This window comes from Corvus hawaiiensis, chromosome 12 (genome assembly GCF_020740725.1).
Source record: "Corvus hawaiiensis isolate bCorHaw1 chromosome 12, bCorHaw1.pri.cur, whole genome shotgun sequence".
Classification (NCBI taxonomy): Eukaryota; Metazoa; Chordata; class Aves; order Passeriformes; family Corvidae; genus Corvus; species Corvus hawaiiensis.
Genome location: NC_063224.1, coordinates 8,254,397 through 8,279,600, shown reverse-complemented (window position 1 = coordinate 8,279,600; position 25,204 = coordinate 8,254,397). Strand labels below are relative to the sequence as shown.

The following is a 25,204-nucleotide window of genomic DNA, read 5'->3' as shown; positions in this document are numbered from 1 at the left end:
TTGGGGGGCTGTGTTGTTTTTTTTTTTTTAAGTCAATTTTGAAGTATGTAGTCAAATGTAGCATTTTCAGGAATACTGTCTTCACTTGTCTTGTGAAATGCTTCTCTTTTGAGTCTTGTGCCTCTAGACACAAGGCTGTGAGCTCTGTGTGAGCTTGGGGGTTTGAGATCAGTCCTGTGAGATGCAGCCCCTTTGTGTCTGTGTGTCTTGCAGCCGCCGTTTCCTCTACATCGTTAACCTGGATGCACCAAATGAGGGTCATCGAAAGATCTCCCGGCAGAGCAAGTGGGACATTGGGGCGGTGCAGTGGAACCCCCACGACAGCTACGCCTACTACTTTGCAGCTTCGGTAAGTTCACTCATTTAAAAGCTGTAACTCATCGTCTTCCCTGGTCTTTCTTTCATGGGTGAGCCTCTGCAGAGCTGGAAGGCTGTGTGGAGCTGGTACAGACATGCTTCTGCAAGTCACATTACAAGATCAAGGCCTAACTGATTTACTGCCAGCGAGGTGTTTGGCTTGATGGCTCTCAGTTATTGGGCAGTCAGGGTTGAATGTAGTTTTGCTTGCGTGTCATTTACAAAATACTTTGGCAAAGAAATCAAGCATCCAAATGGTCCTTTTCTGGAGGGAAGTGCTCTCTTTCTGATTTCCGTTTTGAGATTTGTGCACTTCTTGAATGTCTTGTTCTGTGCTGTTTTGTTTTCACCTCCCTGCCTTGCTGCTCAGCTGTGGTGCACCAGGAAGCCTGTAAATAGCACAGGTCAATACTAGCTCAGTGCTGTAACAATTGGGATTTGCAGCTGGGCATGGACTGGATCAGTGAGGAGTTCCATGAGGCAGTGAGTTGGGCTGAAGAAGCAGTAATGACCGTGTGAGACTGAGTGCAGTTTTTGGCTCTGCTCTATGCTTGGTCTGTCATGCTCTGCAGCTTGTTCACCCAGAGCCCTGAGCTCTGCTGGTGGATCTCTCAGCCGTCACCCACAGCACCGTGGCAATTGGCACCAGCCAGGTGCGGACTGTTTTCTGGGTGAGCTGCCTTTTCTGCTGTGTTGTGTCTGATTTTATAGCCTGAGAGTCCTGAGCTAGCTAGAGATGGAGAGATTTCATCTATTTTTTTTTGAGAAAACACCTAGTTGAAGGTGATTTCTTAGGATTTTTATTCCTTTTGCGTCCTGGATTGGCTAGGATTTTAATTAAAGGCAGTTTTAAAAGTGGACTGGTGCTGTCAGCTGGGAGCCTCTACCTGTTTGTTCTCTAACATTCCCCAGCCTCTCTCTTCCCTGCTCTGGCACATGACTGACATCTTAAAGGTGCCTTCAGCAGCAGTCTGCTTCTGAGTGAGAGTTAGTAAAACTGGCGAAAAGGTGTCCTTCAGTGCCACTTCTGTGTACAGTTTGTGGAAATCAAAACCAAGTAAGGAAATGCACTGGGCAGGCCACAAGTGGAGTGGGAAAGCTTCTTTTCAAACACACTCTGAAGACAATATCCAGCGATGAGTTCATGCTGATCTGAGCAGGACCGTGCTGCAAAGGGGAGCTGTGCCCATCTTGCCCATCTGAGCACTCCTGCCTCTTGCTGCTCTGAGTGGACACAGGAACCCATCTTGTTTCAGACTGAAACCAGGTGTAGCTGGCATCAAACCTTGCTGCTTCTGTTTATAAACAAAGATGCTATGATGCTCTGGGGATTTGAAGATAGTTGCTGACACACACTGGTTGAGGAATTCCCCAAGATGAGATAAGGCAGCTTTTTCAGTTTGGGTGAAAACCACCACCTTTTCAGCCATTTCACTGTGTTGTAGACAGCCCGAGGGTCTTATCCCTCTTCATCCCTGTGGATGGAAAAGGAGTGTAAAAGGCAGCCATCCTGTTTGCCAGCAGCCTTGCCTGGTTTGCAGTCCTGTTAATTGGAAGTGGTGCAGGCAGAGGGGAATCTGTCCTTGTGTTTAGCTTCTTTCCAGAAGAGCTGGAGCAAATCCTTTTGCTGTGCTTGGCTGTGTCTGCCCTCTGGCTCATGCATGTTTCTGGGGACTCCGAAGCTGTTGTTTCAGGAATGCTGTTGTTTTCAATCCTAGGTCCTTGTTTTTTCTTTTGTATGGCCACAGATTCTTGAACAAGGGGGTGATGAAATTATTGGAAGTGAATACTGATACTTAGTACAATCACAGTTTTTTAGAAAATGCTCCTGTTGAGAGGAGCAGTCTCTCTGGTGATGGTTATCTTGTATCTTGTCTCTGCAGTACTGGATAAGCCCATGGGGTAATTTCACTCTACCCCTTAAATACTTCTGTCAATGAGAAACATGCAAAGAGTTGGTTTTTGCCCTAAGCTCTTGTGCAGCCCTGCTGTGAGCAGTTAGAGAAATGCCATATATTATTGCTGAGCAGGGACGAGACCTTCCATTTCAGAGAAGGCTGTAACGTTTTATCTATCTGCAAGTTGAAATTCACATGAAGCAGCTTTGGGGTAGGAAGAAAATCCACCACCACAAAAAAAACCTGCCACAAAAATTGCAAGGTAACAGTTGGACTCTGTGATCTTAGAGGTCTTTTCCAACCTCAACAATTGTGTGTTTCTGTGAAGTCTCTTATCTTTTCCCTCATCTGCCTAAAAGTCTGAAAATGAGGAAATAATGAAAATAACATTTTAAGGTTATGTTCTTTCTCGTTTTGAAAAATCAGCATGAATTTCCAGTCATGATCCACTGTGCTTGGCACTCTATGCACTCACAAAGGCAATTCCTGCCCCAGAAAGATTAGAGTTGGCCTGGCCTGAAGTGAACCTTGATTGAGACAGAACATGAACTTGCAGCACAATAACTAGTTTCAAGTAACTTCGTGTGTGGCTGCATATTCCTGGAATGAGTGAAGGAACCCTAAGTAATGTTGTCATTGATACATCTGGTTAGCCTTTGTTTTTTACAGTTAGTGATAAACACTTAAAGTTTTTCTTCTGGGCTGGCAGGGATGGGGGGAGTACACTTGAGGAGGTGACCTTGAAGCCATTAGACTGTATTGTTTGTGTTTGGCAATGGCCCTGATCATCCCAGAACGGAATTGAGAGAGAGCCGAGGACGACCAGAGGTAATCCATCATCCCCCTCACCAAAAACTCCAGTTGTGAATCTAACAGACGGGCAGGGTATTCCTGCAGAGAGAATTTATCTGCCTGTTGCCTGCAGTTACAGCATGTTGTTAGGAAATAAAGGCTCTGAGAACATAATTTTGTGGAAACATTTTGCAATGTGGCTTTTTTTCCTCTCATTCTAGTTTATCTCCAATTTTTAGTGGGTATAATTAAAGTGTAAGCTTTTGAAAGTCCTTGCAGCCTCTATTTCATCTTTGCTCTCCTGCTCTGGGCAAGGACTTTGCTAATCACAGCATGACTCATTGTTAACTGAGTGTTGTTCAAAGTGAAGGAAACCTGGTCCTAACACACAGATCCCTGTACTGCCTTGTTGGCCTGAGACTGTCTCTCTTTTCTTCCATCTAATTGCAGAGCAACCAGCGCGTTGACCTGTATAAGTGGAAGGAAGGTAATGGGGAAGTCTGCACATCTCTGCAAGGACACACACGTGTGATCAGGTGAGGAACAAGCAATGCTGTGGGCTGCTGAGTGGAAAATGATGCATCGTTTCATAGAAGCGGAATGTTTCGGTCCTGGCCCCGTCAGGCACTGTCTGAGCCTGTCTTTACTCACTTCTCTAGACTGGACTGCCTTCCCATTTGGTGATGATGTCATGTGTGAAGCAGCTCACCCTCTCATGGCTCCCCCAATATATCACCTTAGCCCTTGATGGCTTGAGTGTCATTGCCTTAGGCTGCCATCCTTGTAAAGAGCAGCAGCCATTGTCTGGGAAACAGATAGCAGCATGTTTATTAAATTGAATCCCAGCTGTGTTTCTGTGTGATAGCAGCTTAATTAAAGCAGGTAATCCCAAAGACCAAGTTTAGAGAGTGTTACAATGGTGCAGGGGAGATTTTTGCCTGATGTTTTAAGGTCGTATTTCAATGCTGGGTTGGAAATGCAGTTGAAGGACTGTTTTTACTCAAGCTCCTGACTGTGGAAAGTATTTGCAGCCCTTGAAATGACAGTTGTTTGGGCTGACTGGAGACTGTTTGTGTCCCAGGTGCACTTGGTGTACCCAACAGGGAGGCATCGCAGAGTGAGGAGTAGATGCCAAGGATGTGTGGTTACTGAGAACTCTTTGAGACAGTGTCCCTTTGCCTGGAGGGGAAAGAGCACACGCACGGTAGCTGTAAAGTTCAGGGCTAGGAGGATGCTTCACTGGAATTTACTTAGAAGCATTTCATTGCTTCTTGGAATTTACTTAGAGAAATTATTAAGATCTTGCTTTTTACTTTAAAAGTTTCAGTAGATGTCATGGAGTTGCTGTGAATTTATTGGAAAATGTACTGGCGGCTTCTGAGAAGTTGATGCAAACTCTGTGTGTGCTTTTCTTTACTGATCTACTATGATTTTGCATTTGCAGTGACCTGGACTGGGCAGTGTTTGAGCCAGATCTACTGGTCACCAGTTCAGTGGACACATACATCTACATTTGGGACATCAAGTAAGAATCAGTATGTTTCTGCATTTTGGGGAAATCACTGGACTCCTTTCCATAATTATAAGCTTGCAGGGCAACGCACACCCTGATGGGTGCTGCTCTTTAGCTGTACTTGCAAGGGCTTCAGCTACTTCCCATTGTCTCCAAGATGACTTCTGCTCCCCTATTTTCAAGCCAATTCAGAGTCAGTGATGGGCAGTAGAGTGGTACAGTTAAGCTATAACTGTCTGGCTTCACTCCCTGCCCACTTTAGATTTGCAGGCTTTTCTTGGAGCCCAAGGGTGTTCCTCAACCTGTTGGGTTTTTTTAGCTGGATTAATGAGCACCATTTCATGGTCCTGTAGTCATTTTCTGCTAAATTCAGTGGTTATTGCTGGTTCTCCCTCAGTGGTGGGAAGACTGACAATGGTATTCAGGAAGGTTTTCCTGTTTGTACCTTCCCTTGTTTCCTGGTGCTGCTTTCTGCCATGAGTATTTTCAGCAGATAGTTCCAACTATATGTCCAAATTTAAGCCCATATTTTACACCTGAGAAGCAAGGAGCTGGCACTGGGACTTCTGGGTTCTCTTGCTGGCTGTACAATAACTCTTTATCAGCCCCAGCAAATCACTTTGTTTCTCTCTGCCTCCCTTACTCAGTTATAATAGGAGGAGAATTATATAACCCCCCTGCACCAGGCTACTTGGAGGCTTGCTTAGCTCCTGTGAACAACCACTTAGATCCTTGGTCAAATGGTGCTTCAGAATGACAATATATTATTATTGTGTAATTAAAAGACATAGAGATACAATAACTGCTGGTTGTTTTCCTGTGATACTATTTTATCACCAAGCAGAAAAAATAGAGTTCTCTGAAGGTTGTTATCAGAAGTCCTCCTTTAACTCTGTTGTGCCCTTCCATTGTTTTGTGCCTGCCTGTGTCACTTGCCCAGAAATGCTTCCTTAGGCAGTCTCTGAAAGTGTCTACATCCCACTTGTGCTAGGAAAGGCTCTGAGCTTGTTGTGGCACTGAGGTCCTGGTGCTGCTAGCCTCCAGCAAATTAACATCCTGCTGAAGTGACTGTCTCTAATGACACCCTAGGGAGGTAGTCCTGCAGTAAGGGCAGCTGGAAATTCCCCACTTAATTTTTCATACAAAATGACTTTTTGATTAGGCAGAAACTCTTAGAGGAAGAGGTGCGGTCCATTCCAGAAAATGCTCTGCTTTTCAGCAAACAGAAAAAGCTGAAGACAATATTCCTTATTTTCACTGGCACTTTTCATAAAGAGCAGGTGAATTCCTGAGGAGCCAGGCCGGGAATTAAATTATTACCTTGATCTGTGCCCTGGCTTCTAGGAGTTGTCGTGGTGCCACACCGGTTCCTGCTGCTGTGGAATTTGGTTTGTAGACAGACAGAATTTAGACTGCACACAGCTGGGCTGATTTCCTACTAATTTTGTTATTATATGCTAGACATGAAGTTTTTGCTCTGTAGTAACTGCTCCATCTGCTTTAAATCAGGATCTGCAAAGGCTCGACAAATGCATCAGTGGCTTTTGTCGAGTGTTTCCACAGCTCTGTTTGTTCCTTTAATCCTCCTTGGAAAGGCTGTTTTGTTGCTTCCTGCAGCAACAATTTGTGAGCCCTGTTTCCTTGCCTACCCAGTTGCAATATGCCACACTTTGTGTATGTTTCTCTTCTCTCTAGTCCCGTCCAGCTCTGGCCTCTGTCCTAAACTTCCTGCTGCATGTGGTGGCAAGGATCATAGAATAGTTTGGTTTGGAAGGGACCTTAAAGATCTAGTTCCATCCCTCTGCCAAGTGCAGGGACACCTTCCAGTAGACCAGGTTGCTCCAAGCCTCATCCAGCCTGGTCCTGAACACTTCCAGGATGGCTGTTGTCCTCCAGCTGGTCACCTTTATTCCATTTAATGCTGGTGTATTTTGGTAAGCAGAAGGTACCTTAGGTCTGAAGGCAGCAATAACATTAGTACCAGAATAGCAGGGAGCTCACTGGGAAGGTTGGACTATGCTGTGTGTACTCACAGTGGCCACATTGTATTTCAGAGACACCAGGAAGCCCACAGTCTCGCTCTCTGCAGTTGGTAAGTCTGATGTGTATGACATCGGCAGTAAACAATGTTATTGTTGCATGCCCCTACTGTTACTCCTCCCTCCCTTCATGCTCCAAGGCCAGGCATGGCAAAGTACAGAAGTGCCACCATGTGTGATTGTCGCATGTAGGAGCAGCCTGAGAGGCTCCTGTTCACAACTCCTTTTAGAGAAGCAGAATTCAGAAGAGATGTGGAGCCCCTTGAGGTTCCCAGGCATGGAGGGCAGTTATGGTCCTTGAACTTGCTGTCCTGACATTGGTGAACAGCTACATGGAGCTTCCTCTGTGCTTAACCACCCTGCTGCACTGCTTTTCCTGGATTGTCTGTCTGTAATTTCCTCACATCCTTTTATGTTTGATTGGATCAGTTGAGGAACTGAACCACACCTCAGGCAGCCCTGTGCCAGCCTGTCCCCTTGCTCACTGAGGGTTGGGCACAGCAGCTGGCTGTATCCACTTCCCTGCAGCACCTGCAACGTTCAAGTAGCACACAAGGTGCTGTCTTTGGGCTGTGCTCTTGTCCTGGCTGCTGGCAGGGTGAGTGTCCAGCCCCTGCAATACCACGCCCTGGCAGGTGCTGCGTGTCCGTCCTCACCGGCTGGAGCTGGCACTGGGCACAGATGATGAGCAAAACGTCCTTTCACTGAGTTACTGTCCCCAGTACTGGAGCTGTCCTCACGATGTGTAACTCTTATGCTCTGCTGCTTACATCTCCTTAGGCTACACATCTGCAGCAGCTCCCAGTCCCCTCCCAGCCAGCAAAGCTCTCTGTCACAGAAATACAAAAACCTTACTGAGTCAGAGAGAAGCAGTGGTCGGTTCTGGTGTCTGGGGTGAGGTTTCACGGCTGAGCCAGCCCAGCAGCCTGCTCCCCAGAAAGCTTCCTTGCTTCCTTCTTTCCTCCTGTGCCTGATGCTGTTTAATGCTGGTCCAGACATTTGTGTACCCTTCAGTGAGTGGATCAAGTCAATCAACTGGCAGTCTATTTGCAGCTTTTTATCCCCCGAAATAGCTTTTTGCCAGGTTGTCAGGATGAATCTGCTCACCATGCAGCAGGAGGTGGGTAGTGGAGGTGGGGAATAGCAGCAGGCGAGATCTGTTTAGCTTTCTCATGGATCTCACCTTTCTGATAGCTCAAAAGGTTTGAAAATACTGGCAGAATAAGGATGAACAGATGCATTATGCTTACAATACCTGAATAATCCACATTAACTGAAGCTGTGCTTTGTTTCTTCATAGAAATAACCACCCATCTTCTGATTTGACTTGAGTCCCTCATGATATCACATATAAGTCATATCTGGACCATCATCCAGTTTCTTTACACTGTCATTCATGTCTTTGACTTCTGTGGTGTATTTTGACAGATGGGCCTTCTGGTCCACCCAGTGAGTCCACCTCCAGCTGGCCACGCCCAAGGTCACCTGCACAGCAGCCTTCTCCTACACCTGTATTTTAATCATAGATCAATGGCATTAGTTGCCTGTGTAGCAGCTGATAGTATGTAGGGTGGTGGGGAGATGAAACAGGCCCTAAGCACCTGGAAGTAACTTGAATAAAAAGAGAGGGGATTTGGGAAGGAGGTGATGAATCTACATTTCTGGTCTGGAGGAAGTTGCTCCATTGGAGCTAATGGACATGAGTATTTTAATCAGGTAAAGCCCCTGGCTAGAAGATGTGATAAAGATCTCTAGGTATGCAGCTGGAACACTTGCTTTGCTGTCCTGAGGATACAAATGATACACTGAGGAATCAGGAGTTAATAATTTTCATGCCGTCATTTATGATGGCTTCTGGGATATCCTTCCTCTGAACTGCCTTTCCTGGGCTAAGAGCAGCTCTTGGCCCTGGCCATGGGACTACTGTGCTGTTTTCTCTTTAATTGCTTGTTTTGGACTGCTGTGTTTGTGCTGCAGCTGGAGCTTCCCAGGTGAAATGGAACAAGAAAAATGCCAACTGTTTAGCAACAAGCCACGATGGGGATGTCCGAATATGGGACAAAAGGGTAAGCTGAGGGCTTTTTGAGCAGTCTGTACATATTCCCACCTACCCAATACAGACATTCCTCTGGTGACAGATAAATACTGAGGAAATGTACTACTTTATCCCAAATCTCTCTCATGGGTCAGTTTAAATTAGAGAGAATTGGGAGTCCAAGAGCCTGAAGAGAGTATGTAGGTAGCTTCCTTCCTCAGAAACTGTGCCCATTAACATTTTCCTTTTGATCTCATAGTACTTAACTGTTAAACAGTATAAAGCATGGTTTAGGGTTAGGTGCGCTTGGTGACTGGAAGTTGCCACACCTTTAAACGATTTTTTCTTCAACTACTTTTGCTGAGCTATTTGCTGTTCCCCAGCAGGGGTGGTTGTTCTAACTGTCTTGCCCTTGTTACAGTGTCTCTTTTTATGCCAAAGAACTAGACCAAATTTCAGGAGTCCTGCGCTGAAAAGGACAATGTCTCTCCTTGCAGAAGCCCAGCACTGCAGTGGAGTATTTGGCAGCTCATCTCTCCAAAATCCATGGTCTGGACTGGCATCCTGACAATGAGTATACACTGGCCACTTCCAGCCAGGACAACTCTGTCAGGGTAAGTGTTGCTTCTGCAATTCATGCTAGGGAGGTGGAAGGATGGTGGAGCAGATCCCCTGCTGCTGCTGCTGAAGTTTGGGGGAGTGCTTTGGCATTGGCAAGATCTGGATCTTCATTGTTTGGTTTCTGGCCACCTGGTGTGTTGAGCCAGGACTGCACTTTCAGAACAGGCCGAGAGGTCATTGAAGAATGGGTGCACATATGTTTGCCACATATCTGTGGTGATCAGGGCAGTATTGAAGCTGAAAACAACTGCCTCTGCCTGTTGCTTGCCAGAAAGGAGCAGACCACAAATGCCAGAAGAGCCTTTTTCCCCGAAATGCAGTGTTGCCAGCCTCAAGCTGATTACAGCAACTTGAGGGGAGACATACTTCAGCCCCTGGAGTTTCCAAACTCATATTGAGCAGGATTATCAATAAGAGACTGCCACAAGCACTGCTGTGCAGGGCCTCTTACTTGAGGGGAAATAGCATGCTTTGTATGTCAGCCAAATGGAGTTCATTCACATTGAGCTAAGCTCTGAGGCGAATGCAATTCATGTGTATTCTAGCAAAGCAAAAGGTTAGATTCTTCATTAGAAAATTAGCAGTAACAGCAGGGTGGGCCTGCCTCCAGCCTGGACTGGCACACTGGCTGGCAGCCTGCAGGGTACCTTGTAGCTCTGAAAGCCCAAGCAGGCTGCCTGTCTCCCTGCTCTAATTACTCAAGCTATGATCACTGTGAATATGACCCCAAGTCACTCATTTTCTAAGGGATGCTGCCAGACGCTGATAGCTTGGTATTTGTCCTTTGGGGCCGTCTCTGCTGTTAATGAATGGGATTACTAATGATGCTGTGGGCACCCTGGCATGCTTTTTGGTCTGTTCTATCTGCAAGCCATGTGGAAAACTACAGCCTGAAAGTATAGCCAGCTGACTCCTGCCTTTGCTTGCCTTTCTCTTGGTTTGTTGTTTTTTTTTTTAAGTTCTGGGATTACCGTCAGCCTCGGAAATACCTCAATATCCTTCCCTGCCAGGTTCCTGTCTGGAAGGCAAGATACACGGTGAGTGAGAAACTCCCACCAGCTCCACTTGTGCTCTGAGAAGAATGCACAAAGAGGCATTAAATAAAGAACCGCCCAAGGGCTTCTCACCAGTTCTACTTGTGGACATTATTAAGTTGATTTTAAAAATCCCTCTTGGTGCCTAAAAGACCTAGAAAAGCAGCATCCATAGTGGGGGCATTCAGGAGAAGGAGCAAGCACCCACCTATGTGAAGCTAAGGCTCCTTACATCAGTCATAACTGTTTTCTTCCCCAGAGATCTGAATGTGGCCTGAAGCCAGTGCTGTGCCTTGAATCTTTGATCGCCTTTCCCTGTCCTGACAGCAAGGGGTGTAGGATTGGGTTCCATGTTCCTCTGAGCACTGTGACCCTGAGGAGCTGCTGGGGCTCAGTCTCCAGGTAGCAGTTCTTGCAGCTCCAGGCAGATTGCAGTAAGGATCTCCAGTGAAAAGTCTGGTGAAATCCCTCCAGCCTCACTGCTGAAAAGTGAGGAAGCAGCAAAAGAAGTTACTCATCTTAAGTAAGCTGCATTGAGTATCTCAGTGTACTACATCTTACCCCTTGAAACACAGTGTTTTTGCACAGCAATTGCCTTGGCCCTACCCAGTTTTTGGCCTGATTCTGTTTTGTGCTGAGCTCATTTAAAACCTTTGCATTTGTGTTAGTGGGAAAAGGGAAAAATGAGAGTGTAATAGCAGGATGGGAACATAACTCTCCCTGGCTAACTGGAAGGATGCTTCTCTCTCAAGCCTTTCAGCAATGGGCTGGTGACGGTGATGGTCCCCCAACTCCGTCGGGAAAACAGTCTCCTCCTCTGGAATGTCTTTGACCTGAACACGCCTGTCCACACTTTCGTGGGACATGATGATGTGGTGCTGGAATTTCAGTGGAGGAAGCAGAAAGAAGGTGAGTTCAGGGCTGAATGTGCTCTCTTCCCTGCGCTGTGGCTGTCAGCTAACCAGGGGTGTGGAGACCTGGCTTCTGGTTGCAATGCTGTTGCTGTTTGACTCTTGCCTTTCTTTGGAGTAGCTCCTGCTCACCATCCTGCCCCCACTGCCCACCTCAAACTACAGCTGTTCTGTACTGGTTTTATGGCAGTGCCCACGGAAGCATTGCCTTGTTTCCATGCTAACAAAGCAAATCTACAAATGCTGAGTGGGTCAGTGGTGACTCTCATTGCTTCCACTCTCCTGGGAGTCTCTTTTTAAATGAATCTTTCAGAATAAACTGTGCAAATTATTAAGATAGGTGCATGAGTGCAGGCACCCTGCCTCTGCTCAGAGCTGCAGGCTAACCAGTCAACCCCTCATATCATGGCCTGGATCAGCTGCCTCCAGCATATCCCAGACCGCAGACCCAGCAAGCTCACCTTACTTGTTTGCTGGACAAGGCAAGGGAGGAATAACATGGGATAGAGAGTCTGCTGCTAGAGTTCAGTGCTGACTAAATTTTCTAGTGTAAGCAGCTAAGAATAGGAGATTCCATACCAGAGGTTGCATAACCACACAGAGCACAGCTTTGTTTCCAGCACCTTGGCTGCCACTGCCAGAATGTGCATGTCTGGCTTTGGTGTCACTTGTGCTACAGCTTTGCAGTGCTGTGTAAAACTGCTGGTCCAGCCCTTGGCCACCAGCTGCTGGGGCCATTCAGTTAAGTCACCTCCTTCTCCATACCTTGATTTTCCTCTTTCAAAAAGAGGAGAGCAGTGGAGAACTATGTTAGGATCTGGAGGCACAGTCTAAGACAGTTTGTGAATGAACACTGAAACAGGCTTGAGCTACAGTTGGTTTTCTTAGCTGAGTTAATAGATACATACCCGAGACTGGATGTCTTGCTTGTCTCAAGCAACGTAAATCAATCACACAAACATTCTAAGTCTGCTTCAGTGTGGAGACAACCAAGATAGCACAAATTTCCTTCCACAGAGTCCGTTGTGCTGTATTTAGACAGCCCCTATGCCTCAGCAGAGGGGTGTAGGAAGCAGCTGTGCAGCAGCAAATTCCTAAGCATAGCAGCTGTTTAACAAGGGAAACTTAAAACTGTATCACAAGACCTAAACATGGACATAAATAGGTCTGTGTACCTCTGCCTGATAGATAGTATGTGGTTAGATCTATTTCCTTACAACCTGAACTTGGCATCACCCAACTCTTTCAGAAGCAAAAAGAGGAAGGGCAGAACCACTTTCTCTTAGCTTAGAAATGTTTTAAAACATCTACTTTTTGAAACAGATTTGATGAACTGAAATACATTTTCACTTTACAGTTATAGTTTAGAAACATTTATTTTTACAATACTATTTCTTCTATTTAAATAAATATTGTTGTGGATCTTGTTCATTCCTGGTTGGAAAACTTGTGCCACATTCATTATACTTTGTGCTTTTGGCTTGTAAATCACAGCCTGTTTAGGGGTGTGGTAACTGTGGTGTGGGGAGGCACAAAGCTGATGTACCTGGGTCAATCCCAAGTAGAAAAGAACTTGCTCTGCCTTTCAGTTTAGTGCCTTATCCATTGGATGTGCCTGCTGGCTTGTTTGAATCTGTTTGCACTAAACACAGGGCTGAGATAGTCTCTGTTTTCCAGCAGGGTCTCTAATTGTTTCTGTCCTCTTTAGGCTCTAAAGATTACCAGCTGGTTACGTGGTCCCGGGATCAGACCCTGCGGATGTGGCGGATTGACTCTCAGCTGCAGAGGGTACATGAGCACTCTGGCTCTTTAACAGTAGGCAGTTTTCTTACAGGCTGCCTTCACCTCCCCTTCCTTGCACTCACAGTCACTCCTCTGATATCCTAGAGCTGCAGACACAGCAGCCAGCTGCTGCTTCACTTTCCTCTTCTGCTCCAGCCCCAAAACATCCCCAGGGAGACCTATGACGGGGCTTCTCTTTTGAGCCTGTGTCTCAAAAGTTTCTGTGGCTGTGTGAAGCTGCTTTGTTGTCTAACATTAAATGCAGAATTTTGTTTGGGGAAGGTAGAGGGCAGTTGCTGCCTGCATTGCCTCTAAAATGCCATGTCCATGGCTGCAAGGCTGTATTTCTTGGCTGTTTAGGTGCCAGGTAAATGTAGGGACTGTGCCCTCCTCTCCCTCACCTTGTGTCCATTGCCTCTAAGCCTGGGGTGGGTGGTGTGAGTGTGTGGATCTGCAGCAGTTACAGATTCTGATGCAATTACTAGAACAGCTGTGCTGGCTCATACCAGAGGTTCATATGGCCACAGTGAGCCACATGGCCCTGTCACATCTTCAGCTGATGTCTTGGGAGGGGATAAGAATGAGGCAGGCATGGAGTGATGTTTCTCTCAAATGCCCTGTCAGCCTCCTGCAGTTTGCAGCTTAGAGGCTCATTGAGTCTGGCGCCTTTGTATTTGGTAGAGCTTGATGAGTTTCACTTCCACAGATTTGTTCTGTCTTTTCTTGGACCTGTGTACATTTTTGTCACCTTAAACATCTTAGCAACAGGGAGTTTCAAGGGTTTTCTGCATGTTGTGTGGAAAACCAGCTCATTTGTTTATTTTGCCACCTAATTTCGTACCATTGAAGATGAAATGAGCCATATTCTCTGTGTTACTGATGATTGTGTAGCCCTCCATCATATCCCTTCTCAGCTGCCTCCTTTTTCAAGTCAAGAGATCTTGATTTAATTTGTCCTTTGTACTAGAATTCTCTTTGATTGTCCTTTTGCCTTTCACGACCCTTTTTCAGTTCTACTATATACCTTTGGGGATGGGGATCTGAGCTTTGTTCTTTCCAAAGAATTCTCAGTGCTCAGTTTAGTTTTTAAATTGTTTGGCATAATTCCATGAAGTCATCAGCTTAGTCTGGCTTCTACATGTTGTCCCCTCAGCTTGAACTTGCCATTTTTTCCCAATGTGTGTTGCTTTATATTTACCTGAGCCAAAGTTCATCTTTTAATACAGTTACTCTGGTAAGGTCCTTCTGTGATTGTTTGCCATCAGCCACACTTGTTACTGCCCTGAAAAACTTGGTGGCGTCAGCAAACCTGGTCATTTCGCTATTCACCTCCTATTCCAGGTTTTTAATGAATATCTTGAGAAGCATGTGTCCCAGCACAGATCCTGCAGGAGTCCTGCAGGTCTGTAACAAACTTTCTCTGTGAAAAATGACCCTTTACTCCTACCTGATATATTTGTGAACATTTGATTTCTTTCTTGTCTTTAAATCAATAGTTCATTCATGTCAGAGCCTTTATTTTTCCTTTTATTTTTCCTCTGCTGGCTCCTGCTCTTTTGTCCTTGTCTTTGTCTGGATCAAACTACACACATGATGGCATGTTGCTGGTGACCAATGATGTAATTTGCTACATCACACCCTTACCCTTTCTCTTCCCTTCATCTTCCCAGTTTTCCTGTGCTGAACTTAAAATCCAGGGTTTTACAGTCTCATTTTGATACAGGACCTAGAACAATAGGGCCCCACGTATGCACCTGGGTCTCTAGATCCTACTGGAGTGTAAATATCAAATACAGAAACTGTGCTACTATTAAATTTGATCTAAAAAACTAAACTAGTTTTAACAAATTAATTCAAGGAATTAAAGTCATATCAGTTTTAATTTTGACTAAAGGTAAACCTCTATTACTTAGACTGGCCCTGTCAATTAAGTGGCTTTTTAAGTGAGCAGGAGATTTGGTCAGGCTGTCTGAGGTGACATAGTTGAAGGTGCTGGAAAGTGGATGATCACCTGTCTTTGTCACAGGAACAATGCAGTCTTAGTCATGACTGTTGCGTGGACAGACCTACCTTGCAAATCCATCTGTCTGGAGAAGTGAGTTGTTTAGTGGTGGCTCTTCCCACAGCTTGGATTCTGTTGTGCAGCATGTGGGTGTGTTTGTTCTTTTCAGCTCTGTGCTAATGATATCCTGGATGGAGTCGAGGACCTCATCGATGGGATTTCTCATCTGCCAGAGCCAGACAAGACCCTTCACCCTCAGGATGCAGAGCCCCAGCATAACTCTGGACATGGGGATGAGGAAGGTGAGAAGTGATGGCTTGTGGAACCTCAAATGCCAGCATCTTTGTGTTGGGAAGAAGATACATTTTGGCATAAGAAAACATCACAGGCAAAGCGCAACCTGCTGTTGTTTCAAAGGTTAATGGATTCCTCATCAGGGCAGAGGAAAAGCACTAGGGGTTCCTCAGGATGGTCCTCCCAAGTATTTTCTCTTTTAACACAATGATTCTAGCTGTAAAATGAAGCTCTTCCTTGTCATGATTTTAATTTAACTGCATTCTCTTTAGGTTGTAGTTGTGGCTTGTTGCCAAAAGTAAGGCAATCAGAAGTAAGTTCTGCCTTTTAAGAAGATAGATTAGTTTAAGCCGAGATATGAGCCCACAGAAGAGGGAGTGTGTGAGTAAGGCACTCTGACACAAGCTGCTTACATCACACCTGGTACCTAAACACTTCTGCTGGGGTCCCTGTGTGAACTGATCTAACCAGGAGGTGTTTGCTGGTATCTTCACCAGAAGTAGATACAGAGACAGGTCATGCATTTTTGGTCATGTATTGATGAGAGGTGGCTGAAGGCTGGCAGAGCAGAGCGGGAGGGATAGTATCTCTGGCTTCTGAGATACTGAGGGGTGGATGGGAGAGACTTTGACAGAAAGTGTTTGTTTGTCCCTACAGAAAAGAAGGCATGCAAGGAAGGAACGTGAAGGAGGGTTTGTGTGGTTAAGGCTCTGGCCAGGTTAAACATTCAGAGTTAGTGTTTGAACAGTGTAAGTACAAGAATAGAAGAGGTTATAGCATCACATGGTGGTGATGTGCATGGAAAAAAGGTATCTAAAGAGATTTCTACAGCTACCCTGAGGAAGAAGAATTGGATGCACCAATGCCTTTATGCCAGTTTGGGTTTAAATTCACAGCTCCTTTCTGTGCTGTAGCCATGCCACAAATGGATCCCCACGTGATGGGTTTATGGGGAAGCAATTTGATTCTCCCTTTGCTTGCCAATAAACTGCAGAGAAGGGGAGAAGTGGTTTAATGTCTGTCCTTTGAATAAAGGAGCAGTTGTGAGGTCCCTTAGTGAAAGCATCTCTTCCTTACTGGAAGTTTCCTGCTCAGCAGTCGCCAGTGAAGTTCCTCTCTGCCTCCTGTCCTGTGTGGTAACAGAACAAGTTTCTGAAAGACATCAGAACTTCTGTCTATGTCAGGGTTTTAGAAGATGATAGAAAAAGCCCCAGCTACCTGTGCTCACTATGAGCAGTACTTCTGGGGCAGCACAACCTCTCTTGCTCCAGCTGGGAGCATTCTGGCTGCCTGATCTCTCTTTTTTCCACAGGAGAGAGTGAACTCTTTCACAGTCCCTGATGAGGCACATCCATACATCCCATGTGGTTTCTGTGTGGGTCTGGTTTCTCTGTGGTTTCTTCTTTGGTTCAGACTGGTATGGTTTTCCTTGTGGCCAAAGGGAATGATACGGCTTTTCTGTAGTAGGGTAGATTTTGCTGCAAATAACACAACTGCAGGATTAATGTACAAGCAAATCCCTAGGTAGGAATTTCAGTTCTTTCTAGCCAAAAGGTATTGTGGACTCTTGATGTTTCACCCTGGGGGTGGCTGCATTTAAGCTGCAGACAAAGCCTTCATGTTATATTAGTAAAGCACTTTGGGGGATCTTTGAAGAGAACAGCACTCTGCAGGTGAATGAGAGAGCCCCAGCTGTGCCTTCGCTGTGCAAGCTCTCCCTGCTGCTTATAGAGGAGCTTTAGGAATCTGTACAAATGCGTGGCTTTGGAGGATTAAAAACTAATTGGAAGGGAATGGGAGGAGAAGACAAAGGGAGGGTACTGCCCATACTGGGAACCTCAGAGATGGCTTTTCAGTAAGCTACATGCTGTCTTGAGCTAGAAATAATTATCTTTCCTGAGAGCCACTGATCTTCCTTTAATCTCCTTTTCGGCTCCCTTTTCTGGAATGTATCTAAGCACTGTAATAAAATTGCAAACAAGAATGATTGGCTAAGCATCCTACTTAACCAAATCCAGCAAGCCATTGGGCAGTGGTAATACCAGATATTTGTCCCAACAGCAAAGTCAGTAACTTCTTGGTGAATGCCTGTAAAAGGTCAACTTTTTGCATTTCTTTTCATTTGGTTTTTTGGGTGTTTTTTCGCTAGGAATAGTCTGTGCAATTTGATATTGCAAGTGTGAAAATGACAGCTGAAAAATCAGGACTTCCCTTCTGTCCTTGGAACCATCATAAAAAAAAAAGATTTAGCCTTCTTAAGAAGTGGTGCCACAGCAAAATGCCCCAGTAGAGGTAAAGAAATAGCAAGAAATGAGGCAAAAGCCAGGCACAACCACAGGCAGAGACCAATTCTTCCAAAACTCAGTGAAGTTTGTTATCTTAACTGTAATTCTTTGTGTCCTGCAGCGCTTGTCTGGCTGTTTAAATGTGTTCTGGCCTTCAGGGGTTGTTGTCCTCCTGAAAACTGTTGGAATTGGAGAGTTAGACCCAGTATTTTGATGAGTCTTTAAAGGCTGTTAAAGCACTAGAGTGCTTTGCAACATTAAATGAAAATGGCTGTTACAAATGAATTAGGCTTCTATTAGGACCAGAAATACTCCCTGCTCTCTCCCAAAGCATTGTTATTCTTTGGAAGCTTTCTCTGAGAGTCAGGAGTGGTGGAGTGTTAGTCCCAAAGACCAGAGCTCCTCCTGGAGACTGCTTTGGCTGCAGTTCTTTCCTGCTGAGCTGAGACGCTCCACTTCAGCCGGTCGTGACTCTGGCAGCACTGTGTAGGGAGGAAAAAGGGTCTCACATGAGAAGAGAAGGACCATTTAGGACTGTACAGGGTACAGGCAGGTTCTGTAACCTTCCTGGGAGCGCTGTGTGCAGACAGGTTTGGTTTTTTGAAGAGAAGGGTCAGAAACTTGCGTCTAAACAACAGCTGAGACCCTCCAGCTCACAGGTCTTTGCCAGGTAAAACTCATACCTCCATGTGTCAGAAGAGCAGAGGAAAACCTGCTGCCTTGGCTGCCTCCTGACATCATGTGAAAAACTCTGCCTGTTATGGCTTGTCTCAACCTGTTTTCCATCTTTCCTGTCAGCCTTAAAAGAAGATTTCCTGAATGACCCCCTGGTGGGAAAGAAAACGGACCAACTGGGGCTGCCTCAAACACTGCAGCAGGAGTTTTCACTGATCAATGTGCAGATCCGAAATGTCAATGTGGAGGTACAGAGTTTGCTTTTGCTGGCTTGTTAGGAGGGGATGTGGGCAGGCTGGCTTATTGGAGCCTTTAGAGAGGAACCTTCTTTGCTGCAGTGACTGCTGTCTGTAAATAAGTTTTATTTTGAGCTGTAGAGATCCTCTTGGCCAGGGGTAGTAAGAAAGAGGATAATCCCAGACACTGGTGTGAGAGAAATGTTTCAGCAGAGTAAGTATACTGGCTGATCTTGAGAAGGCTGGATGGTGTTTTCCTTTCTGCCTAGACTGGAGAGTGGAAGGTGACTTGTTCCATGCAGTTGATCTCATTTCAACTGTTTCTGAATCCAGTCTGCTGAGCACTCCCTATCCTGAACTCTGTCCCTCAGTTTTGGCCTCTCCCTTGCACTCCAAACTCTCCTCTCTGCGTGGAAGCTGACTGGAGGCACAGCATTGAACTGGGCTGGGAGATTCGAGGCAGCTGCCTGTCTCCTTTCCCCACCCTGGTGGTTTCACAGCTCATGGCACGATGCAGATGTAGTTTTCTGAGACCTTGGAGCAGGATCATAGAAGGTGCCTGTTACTGCTGCACTGGGCCTGGAGCTTTCCATGGCCAAGTGAAGTGGGCTGGGGTGCAGTGGCTGTTGGGAGCAGAGCCCCTTTCTTGGTGCTACCTGGGCTGGCCATGATCTCCAGATGCTGGGATTCTGGAATATTGGTCTGCTGGTGGGCGTGAGTCTGTCCCCATCTGCCTGGGGCTTTTTGCTGTCACGGTGTTCCCTGCCCTTGAGAACAGCATGATTTTGTCTTATGTGCAGAGGAATCAGTCCCTCAGCATAAATTTAAGCCGCTGTAAGTTGGGAAGTCCTGGGAGATCTAACTAGAGAGCAATTGCTTTTCCTCACAGATGGATGCAGTGAGTCGCAGCTGTACGGTGTCAGTGCACTGCGGCAACCACAGAGTCAGGATGCTGGTGATGTTCCCTGTCCAGTATCCCAATAATGCTGCACCGTCCTTCCAGTTCATCAACCCAACCTCCATCACAGCTTCCATGAAGGCAAAGCTGCTGAAGGTGTGTATAGAGTGTCTTTATAAATGTACAAATGGTGGCTACTTGGTGTCTGGATTTTACTGACACATAACCGAACATCAGACTTTGCTGAAGACATACCACAGGTCATGCTGAACAGATAAATTGTGAAACCTATAGGATGAGGTTTTTGTTGATGTTGCAGCCCAGTGTTTGCCTTTTTCCACTGCTTCTTCATTGCTGCTGTGTTCCAGTGTGATGTGTATTGCCTGAGGATCCCTAACATCCTGCTCCTCATGTAGTTGCCATCAACCCAATAATAGACAAAATGACCAGCTAAGCATCCAGCTGCAGAATGATACTGTTTTTGAGCTCGGATGTTGCTTCCTGCTCTACTACACAAGCTTATTTAAAAATGAGGGGATTTTTTTTTTACACAGGCCCTGCTAATTCAGACCAGCCACTCCTCAGAGCAGACAGCACACCAGTGGCTCCAGTGAATGTTAGAGGATGTCTGTGGCCTGTTCAGGTCCTGGCATCTAAGCTGTTCTGCAGACAAAAAGGATGTGGGCAAAGTGGGGAGGCAGCCATAATTCAAGTTGCATCTTGTATTCCAGATACTGAAAGACACCTCCCTGCAGAAAGTGAAGCGGAACCAGAGCTGCCTGGAGCCTTGCCTGCGTCAGCTGGTGTCCTGGCTGGAGTCTGTCGTGGTATGGAGAACTCCGTGGGCTTTCTGCCCTAGTTTGTTGTCTTTTCCCATGCCCCACACTTCTGACTCTGCAGTGAGAGTCTGGCCTCATTAGATGTGTAAATAGACCCCTGTGACTGGCCATTATGTTTGTGTGAGCACTTCTGGTTAATGTTGAAGAGAGCTGGGTGGATGATTAGATGTGTTTTGTTTTCCACAAATGAGGCCCTGAAGTTTTGCTGCTTTGGGGAACTCTGATATCCAGGTTACCAGGAGTGACTGGAGATTGGAGCATCTTAGTGGTGCATGGTATCCTCCCATCTCAGAATATATTTCACTGACTGCCAGGGCATGGTTGTCATCTGTGAGAGAAGATAAGATGCATCAGGTTGTTGATGGATTCATTCTGAAAGGTAGTGGCAGATGTCTTTACCTCCTCAGTTTTAGTCAAAGATCCTCCTAGTCCTATTCTAGGGTTTTTCTTTTCTTCCCTGAATAAAACCCCCAAACTGTGAAAATCTGGGTTTTTTCTGCAGCCTTGTGCTGAGGTTTTGTAGGGATGATACTGCAGAAAAATCCAAGCCACACTCTGCTCTTAACTGAGAGATCTGTGATACCTACTCAGCATCCCGGTGTCAGGTATTAGGTCTTTGTGTGGGTGAAGTGTACTGGAGTGGGTGTTTTTTAGCATTCAGGAAAAGACTGGAGAGTCTCCTCAAGTTTCTTTTCTGAGAGGTTTTGTTTATTAATCACAAATAAAGGGCTGGGAATTTTTTTTTTTTTTTTTACATGTAAGGGCTTAATTCTGCTTGGTTTTAGCAGTAATATTGTAAGAGTGGGAACTTTCTCTGCTCTGTATGGAAATCTGATGATTCAATGCACCACTGCTTTCAAAGAATTCCTTTAGACCAAAGCTGTAGTATTCTTTATCCAAATAGATTTCTGTCAAAATTCCTATAGATAGGCCTGAGGTCCCCCCGGTAATTTACACCACCTGCCTTCCTCACTTGAAGACTCCCAACCTGCATTTGACACCCCACAGTTGTGTGGTATTCCCACTCAAGGAGATTTTGCGCACCACTGAGGTATCATGTTCAGCTCAGCTTGCTGTCTTGAGAGTCATATCCAGAGTTGAAGGTCAGATTTTTCTGTAGAGTTTCCTCTTGTTTCTCCCCAAGTTAAGCTCTGCATTTCTACATAGTTATGGTGGGAGAGAAATCTCTGGACAAGCAGCCAGAGCAGCTTTTTCTTCAAAGGCAAATGTGCCTGCAAGTGCCTTTGCAGTTAAGGTAGTAACTGCTCTGAGCTTGGTCTGCTGTGGCTCAAAGGATGAGCACCTCCTGTGAGGCTGCTTGGCACTGCCATGTCTGGTGCTCCGGCTGGATTTCTCTCCTCTGGCAGCAGGAGTGTGACCTTGGGTAACTTCTGTTTCAGAACCAAGAGGACAGCACGTCCAGCAATCCCTACGCTTTGTCCAACTCCGTAACACCCCCCTTGCCCACGTTCGCCCGGGTCTCCAATGCCTATGGCTCCTACCAGGACTCTAACATCCCATTTCCACGGACCTCTGGAGCCAGGTTCTGTGGTGCAGGTCAGCCCTGTCACTGATACATTAAGACAGCTACCTGGGGAATGGTCCTTTTAAATGTTCTGGGGAACACTTGCCTCTGAACAAGATGAGGCTTTGGTCACTGCCATGCAAGGAGTAAGGAATGGTGTAAAAGTAGTGATACTGTGGTAAATTTATAGATGAGACTAGTTAGCAACTGTATGCAGTTGGCATTGCATGTGGGGCTTTAAGATTTGGAAATGCAGGGCTAGCTGAAGAGATAACCTTTGGCTTGTGGCATGCCAGAGGTATTGACAGATCTCTTTTTATAGAACACTGGGAATAGCTGTTTTCCTTGCCTAGTTCTCTCCTACCATCATCACATTACTGGGTGTATTCTGGCAGTCAGTCTTCACAAAATTCCTGTGATTTGGGGTTGAATTTACCCCTTGCTGAAACCATATTCACGTTACTAACCACTCTTTTCTCATTGTACACTTTTTCTGTTGTCCAAAATAGCTTTCCCAAGCTCACTAAGAAACTTCTCCTAAATGGGAGATGGGGTACAATCACACCGAGGTTTCCAGGAGAGCATCTATGGGGTAAAGATCATTAAAAACCAGGTTAAGATCTGAGTAAGAGCTATTAAGTTTCACTGAGCTGTTTCAGATGCACACATGCCTTCTCTGGATCTGACTGCATCCCAGTCTGAGAACATTTTGAGAGCTGCTTTCCTCACCGAATTCTCAAGCAAAAGTAAAACAGGATAATACTGTATTGAATAGGCTCAGTGAAACCTGCTAAGTCCTGAAATTCTTGCAAGAGTAGGTGGCTGAAGACACTTGAGGTGCTAAGAAACAGGGTAAGGCTTGTGAGAGAGTGCTTTGGAGTTGGCCTCAGATGGCTGGGGCTCTCCTGTTGGAGAAGAGAGTTGTACAAGCTGCAGTGGTTTCTCTGCATTGCCAAACATCACCTCACTTACCTCTGGAGTAACAGTGCTTGGCATGTTCTGGTGGAGAGTTAAAACAGCAGCATGTATTTGCTCATTTTCTTTTCCCATGTTTTCTCTAACAGCTGTAAGCCACTTGAAACTGTGGTTTTGAGAGAAACACCTCAAAAACCCTGTGCTTTGTAGTGGGTTTGCAGGGAGTGGATTTGGGTTGAGAGAATGTGGTTGTCTGCTTTCAGTTTAAAATCACTAAGGGTATCAGAGGCCCATTGCCTCTGATACATGGGGAAATCTGGTCATTTAAGTTGAACCACCCCTGAGTAATCTACTCCTTGTTGCATGATCTTTATGCCATGTCCTGTCTCTTCAGGGTACCTGGTGTATTTCACAAGGCCCATGACCATGCACCGCGCCGTGTCCCCGATGGAGCCCACACCCAGGTGAGTGCCCTGTGTGGCTTTTTGAGATATGCTGCTGTCATGGGCAGGAAAGCAGGAAAATACCAGGTCCTACACTGGAGCTACTCCCCTCTAGTGTTAGCTGTGCCCTCAGTGCAGAGAGCCTGGGCCATTACACCACTGGGCCTCAGCAGAGACTTCTGTTGAGACAGTGGCACCACTGCTGGCAGCTTGGGTTAGTGGAGATGTCAGTGTGAGTCTGCGGGATGTTTTGGTGGGAAAAGCCCCTGAAAGTGTATTTCCCTTTTTTCCAGGTCTCTGTCAGCTTTATCAGCATACCACAGTGGCCTCATTACTCCGATGAAGATCCGCACTGAGACTCCGGGCAACCTGCGTTTGTACAGTGGGAGCCCAACACGCAGCGAGAAGGAGCAGGTCTCCATTAGTTCCTTCTACTACAAAGAGAGGGTAAGTACCAGACCAAAGCACTGCTCCCAACACTTCAGCTTTCATGATCTGTTTTCCTTTCTTTTAGCATTGCTAGTAACAAAAGCTTTATATTGCTCTCAAAAAGACATCTTTTTACAGGCAGCTCTGTCAAATGGATTTATCTTCTATTAGTAACTTATTTACCGATCCTCTCTAGCATTTGACCTACTTATTTTGATATTTCTCTATGCTGACCCTTCACAGTTCCCTTCAGAGCATTGTACAGTGTTTGTATACTGTCTCCCTTTGCATTATGTAGGGTTAAAATCTCACCCTCTAGGAAGTTGTAGTCTTCAGATAAGTACATGTAGGCAGCTCTTGCTCTTCTGGTGGGTATTCCCTGACAATATAACTGCAAAGGGTTGTGGCTCTCTGCAGCTCACAGTCAACCTCTCCTGGACTGTGGGATGTGGTTGGTTATTTCTGTTTCAGGTGTCTCTTTCAGGGATATGTGCCACTTTGAACCTTTCATTTTTTTAAACAAAAATAATTACTGCATGATTCTCTGAAGATCTTCTGATCCACATACTTCTGGTTTAGGTGCAGGTTTTGCTGTTGTTCCTGTTTACAAGGCTTTGGAAAAGAGTGGGATTGTTTCCTTCTGGGACATAGTGGTTGAGGAAGACCTGTTGTAATTGTAGGGTGGCGGCAGGGTAGTTGTGAAGCAGCTGTGAGGGCCTGATGTGCCTGGAGGAGATGCTGGGGGAGCAGTAGGCTGAGCAGGTTGTTAGAAACAAACTGTGCTTCAGCAGGGGGTGAAGTGGCTTGCAAAAATGCAGTAACCTTCCTCTGAGAGCCTCAGAATTTGGGGCATTTGAGTAGTTTGTTCACTGCCCGTGCAGAGGACATGAACCTCCTGCAGCAGTGAAGAGCTTCCAGGTACCCTAGGGAAAGCCAAAAGCTGTCTGCACTCTGCTGGCAGAAGAGTTTCAGAACTTGTGTCCCAGGAGCAGAGGAAGTCAAAGCCTTGAACCTTTATCCTTCCTGGGCACTGAAAGAAGTCTTGTTTTTCTGGTGGTGCTGGATGTGACAGCCAGCCCTGTCTATGGGACTGTGTCCTGCTTACATGATGTCATTACACCTCCCAGCTGCGGGGAGAGCCCCTGTCCCCAGTGCAAGTTCTGCTTCCATACAGACCCCAGAAGACTGAGTCCCCATTCTGAATTTTTTTCCCCACACAAACTTTTTTTTGATGAAAAGAGAAAATGGTGCTGCCTGGTACAAGAATTACAGCCTGTCCTAGTCTTTGTAGGAGCGTTTATTTAAAGACCTACCTCTGTCCTCTGCAGCAGGCTTGTCTCCGACACACAGCCTCTCTAAGATGACAGACAAGGCTAAAAATAACATGTGGAACCAGCTTGGTGCAATTTCATGTGACCTGTCTCCCCAGCCCTTGTATTGATGGCAACAAGATTTTTGTCACAGTGTAAAAGAATTCAAGAGAACAAAAGCATGTGTGCAGCCATGTCTGCTGAAAGCCAGGGGAAAGTCATGTGTTCCCCTTCCCCTGCCGAGCTATCTCCTTGCATGCTGGAATAAATGTAAGAGCCATAGCAGGGAGCTAGTTCAAATGTTCTTGCAGATGAAATAGTCTTTAAAAAACCCCAAAAAGCCTGTATCTCCCTTCAGCAGATGTTTTCTG

The 25,204-nt window shown here is 45.9% G+C and overlaps 1 protein-coding gene across 6 annotated transcripts in view; it reads left to right on the top strand.

Annotated features, from left to right (window-relative positions):
* Nucleotides 1–25,204, top strand: part of WDR59 (WD repeat domain 59) — a 49,245-nt gene that overhangs the window by 5,896 nt on the left and 18,145 nt on the right. For all 6 annotated transcript variants that reach the window (XM_048316639.1, XM_048316643.1, XM_048316642.1 and 3 more), the window contains exons 3-18: nucleotides 214–349; nucleotides 3,498–3,583; nucleotides 4,492–4,572; nucleotides 6,615–6,652; nucleotides 8,577–8,665; nucleotides 9,132–9,248; nucleotides 10,215–10,292; nucleotides 11,042–11,198; nucleotides 12,909–12,988; nucleotides 15,154–15,286; nucleotides 18,362–18,486; nucleotides 19,364–19,528; nucleotides 20,104–20,199; nucleotides 21,612–21,768; nucleotides 23,046–23,115; nucleotides 23,388–23,541. In XM_048316639.1, the coding sequence (XP_048172596.1) occupies nucleotides 214–349; nucleotides 3,498–3,583; nucleotides 4,492–4,572; nucleotides 6,615–6,652; nucleotides 8,577–8,665; nucleotides 9,132–9,248; nucleotides 10,215–10,292; nucleotides 11,042–11,198; nucleotides 12,909–12,988; nucleotides 15,154–15,286; nucleotides 18,362–18,486; nucleotides 19,364–19,528; nucleotides 20,104–20,199; nucleotides 21,612–21,768; nucleotides 23,046–23,115; nucleotides 23,388–23,541 (1,762 nt within the window). The remainder of the gene's footprint in view (nucleotides 1–213; nucleotides 350–3,497; nucleotides 3,584–4,491; nucleotides 4,573–6,614; nucleotides 6,653–8,576; nucleotides 8,666–9,131; nucleotides 9,249–10,214; nucleotides 10,293–11,041; nucleotides 11,199–12,908; nucleotides 12,989–15,153; nucleotides 15,287–18,361; nucleotides 18,487–19,363; nucleotides 19,529–20,103; nucleotides 20,200–21,611; nucleotides 21,769–23,045; nucleotides 23,116–23,387; nucleotides 23,542–25,204) is intronic.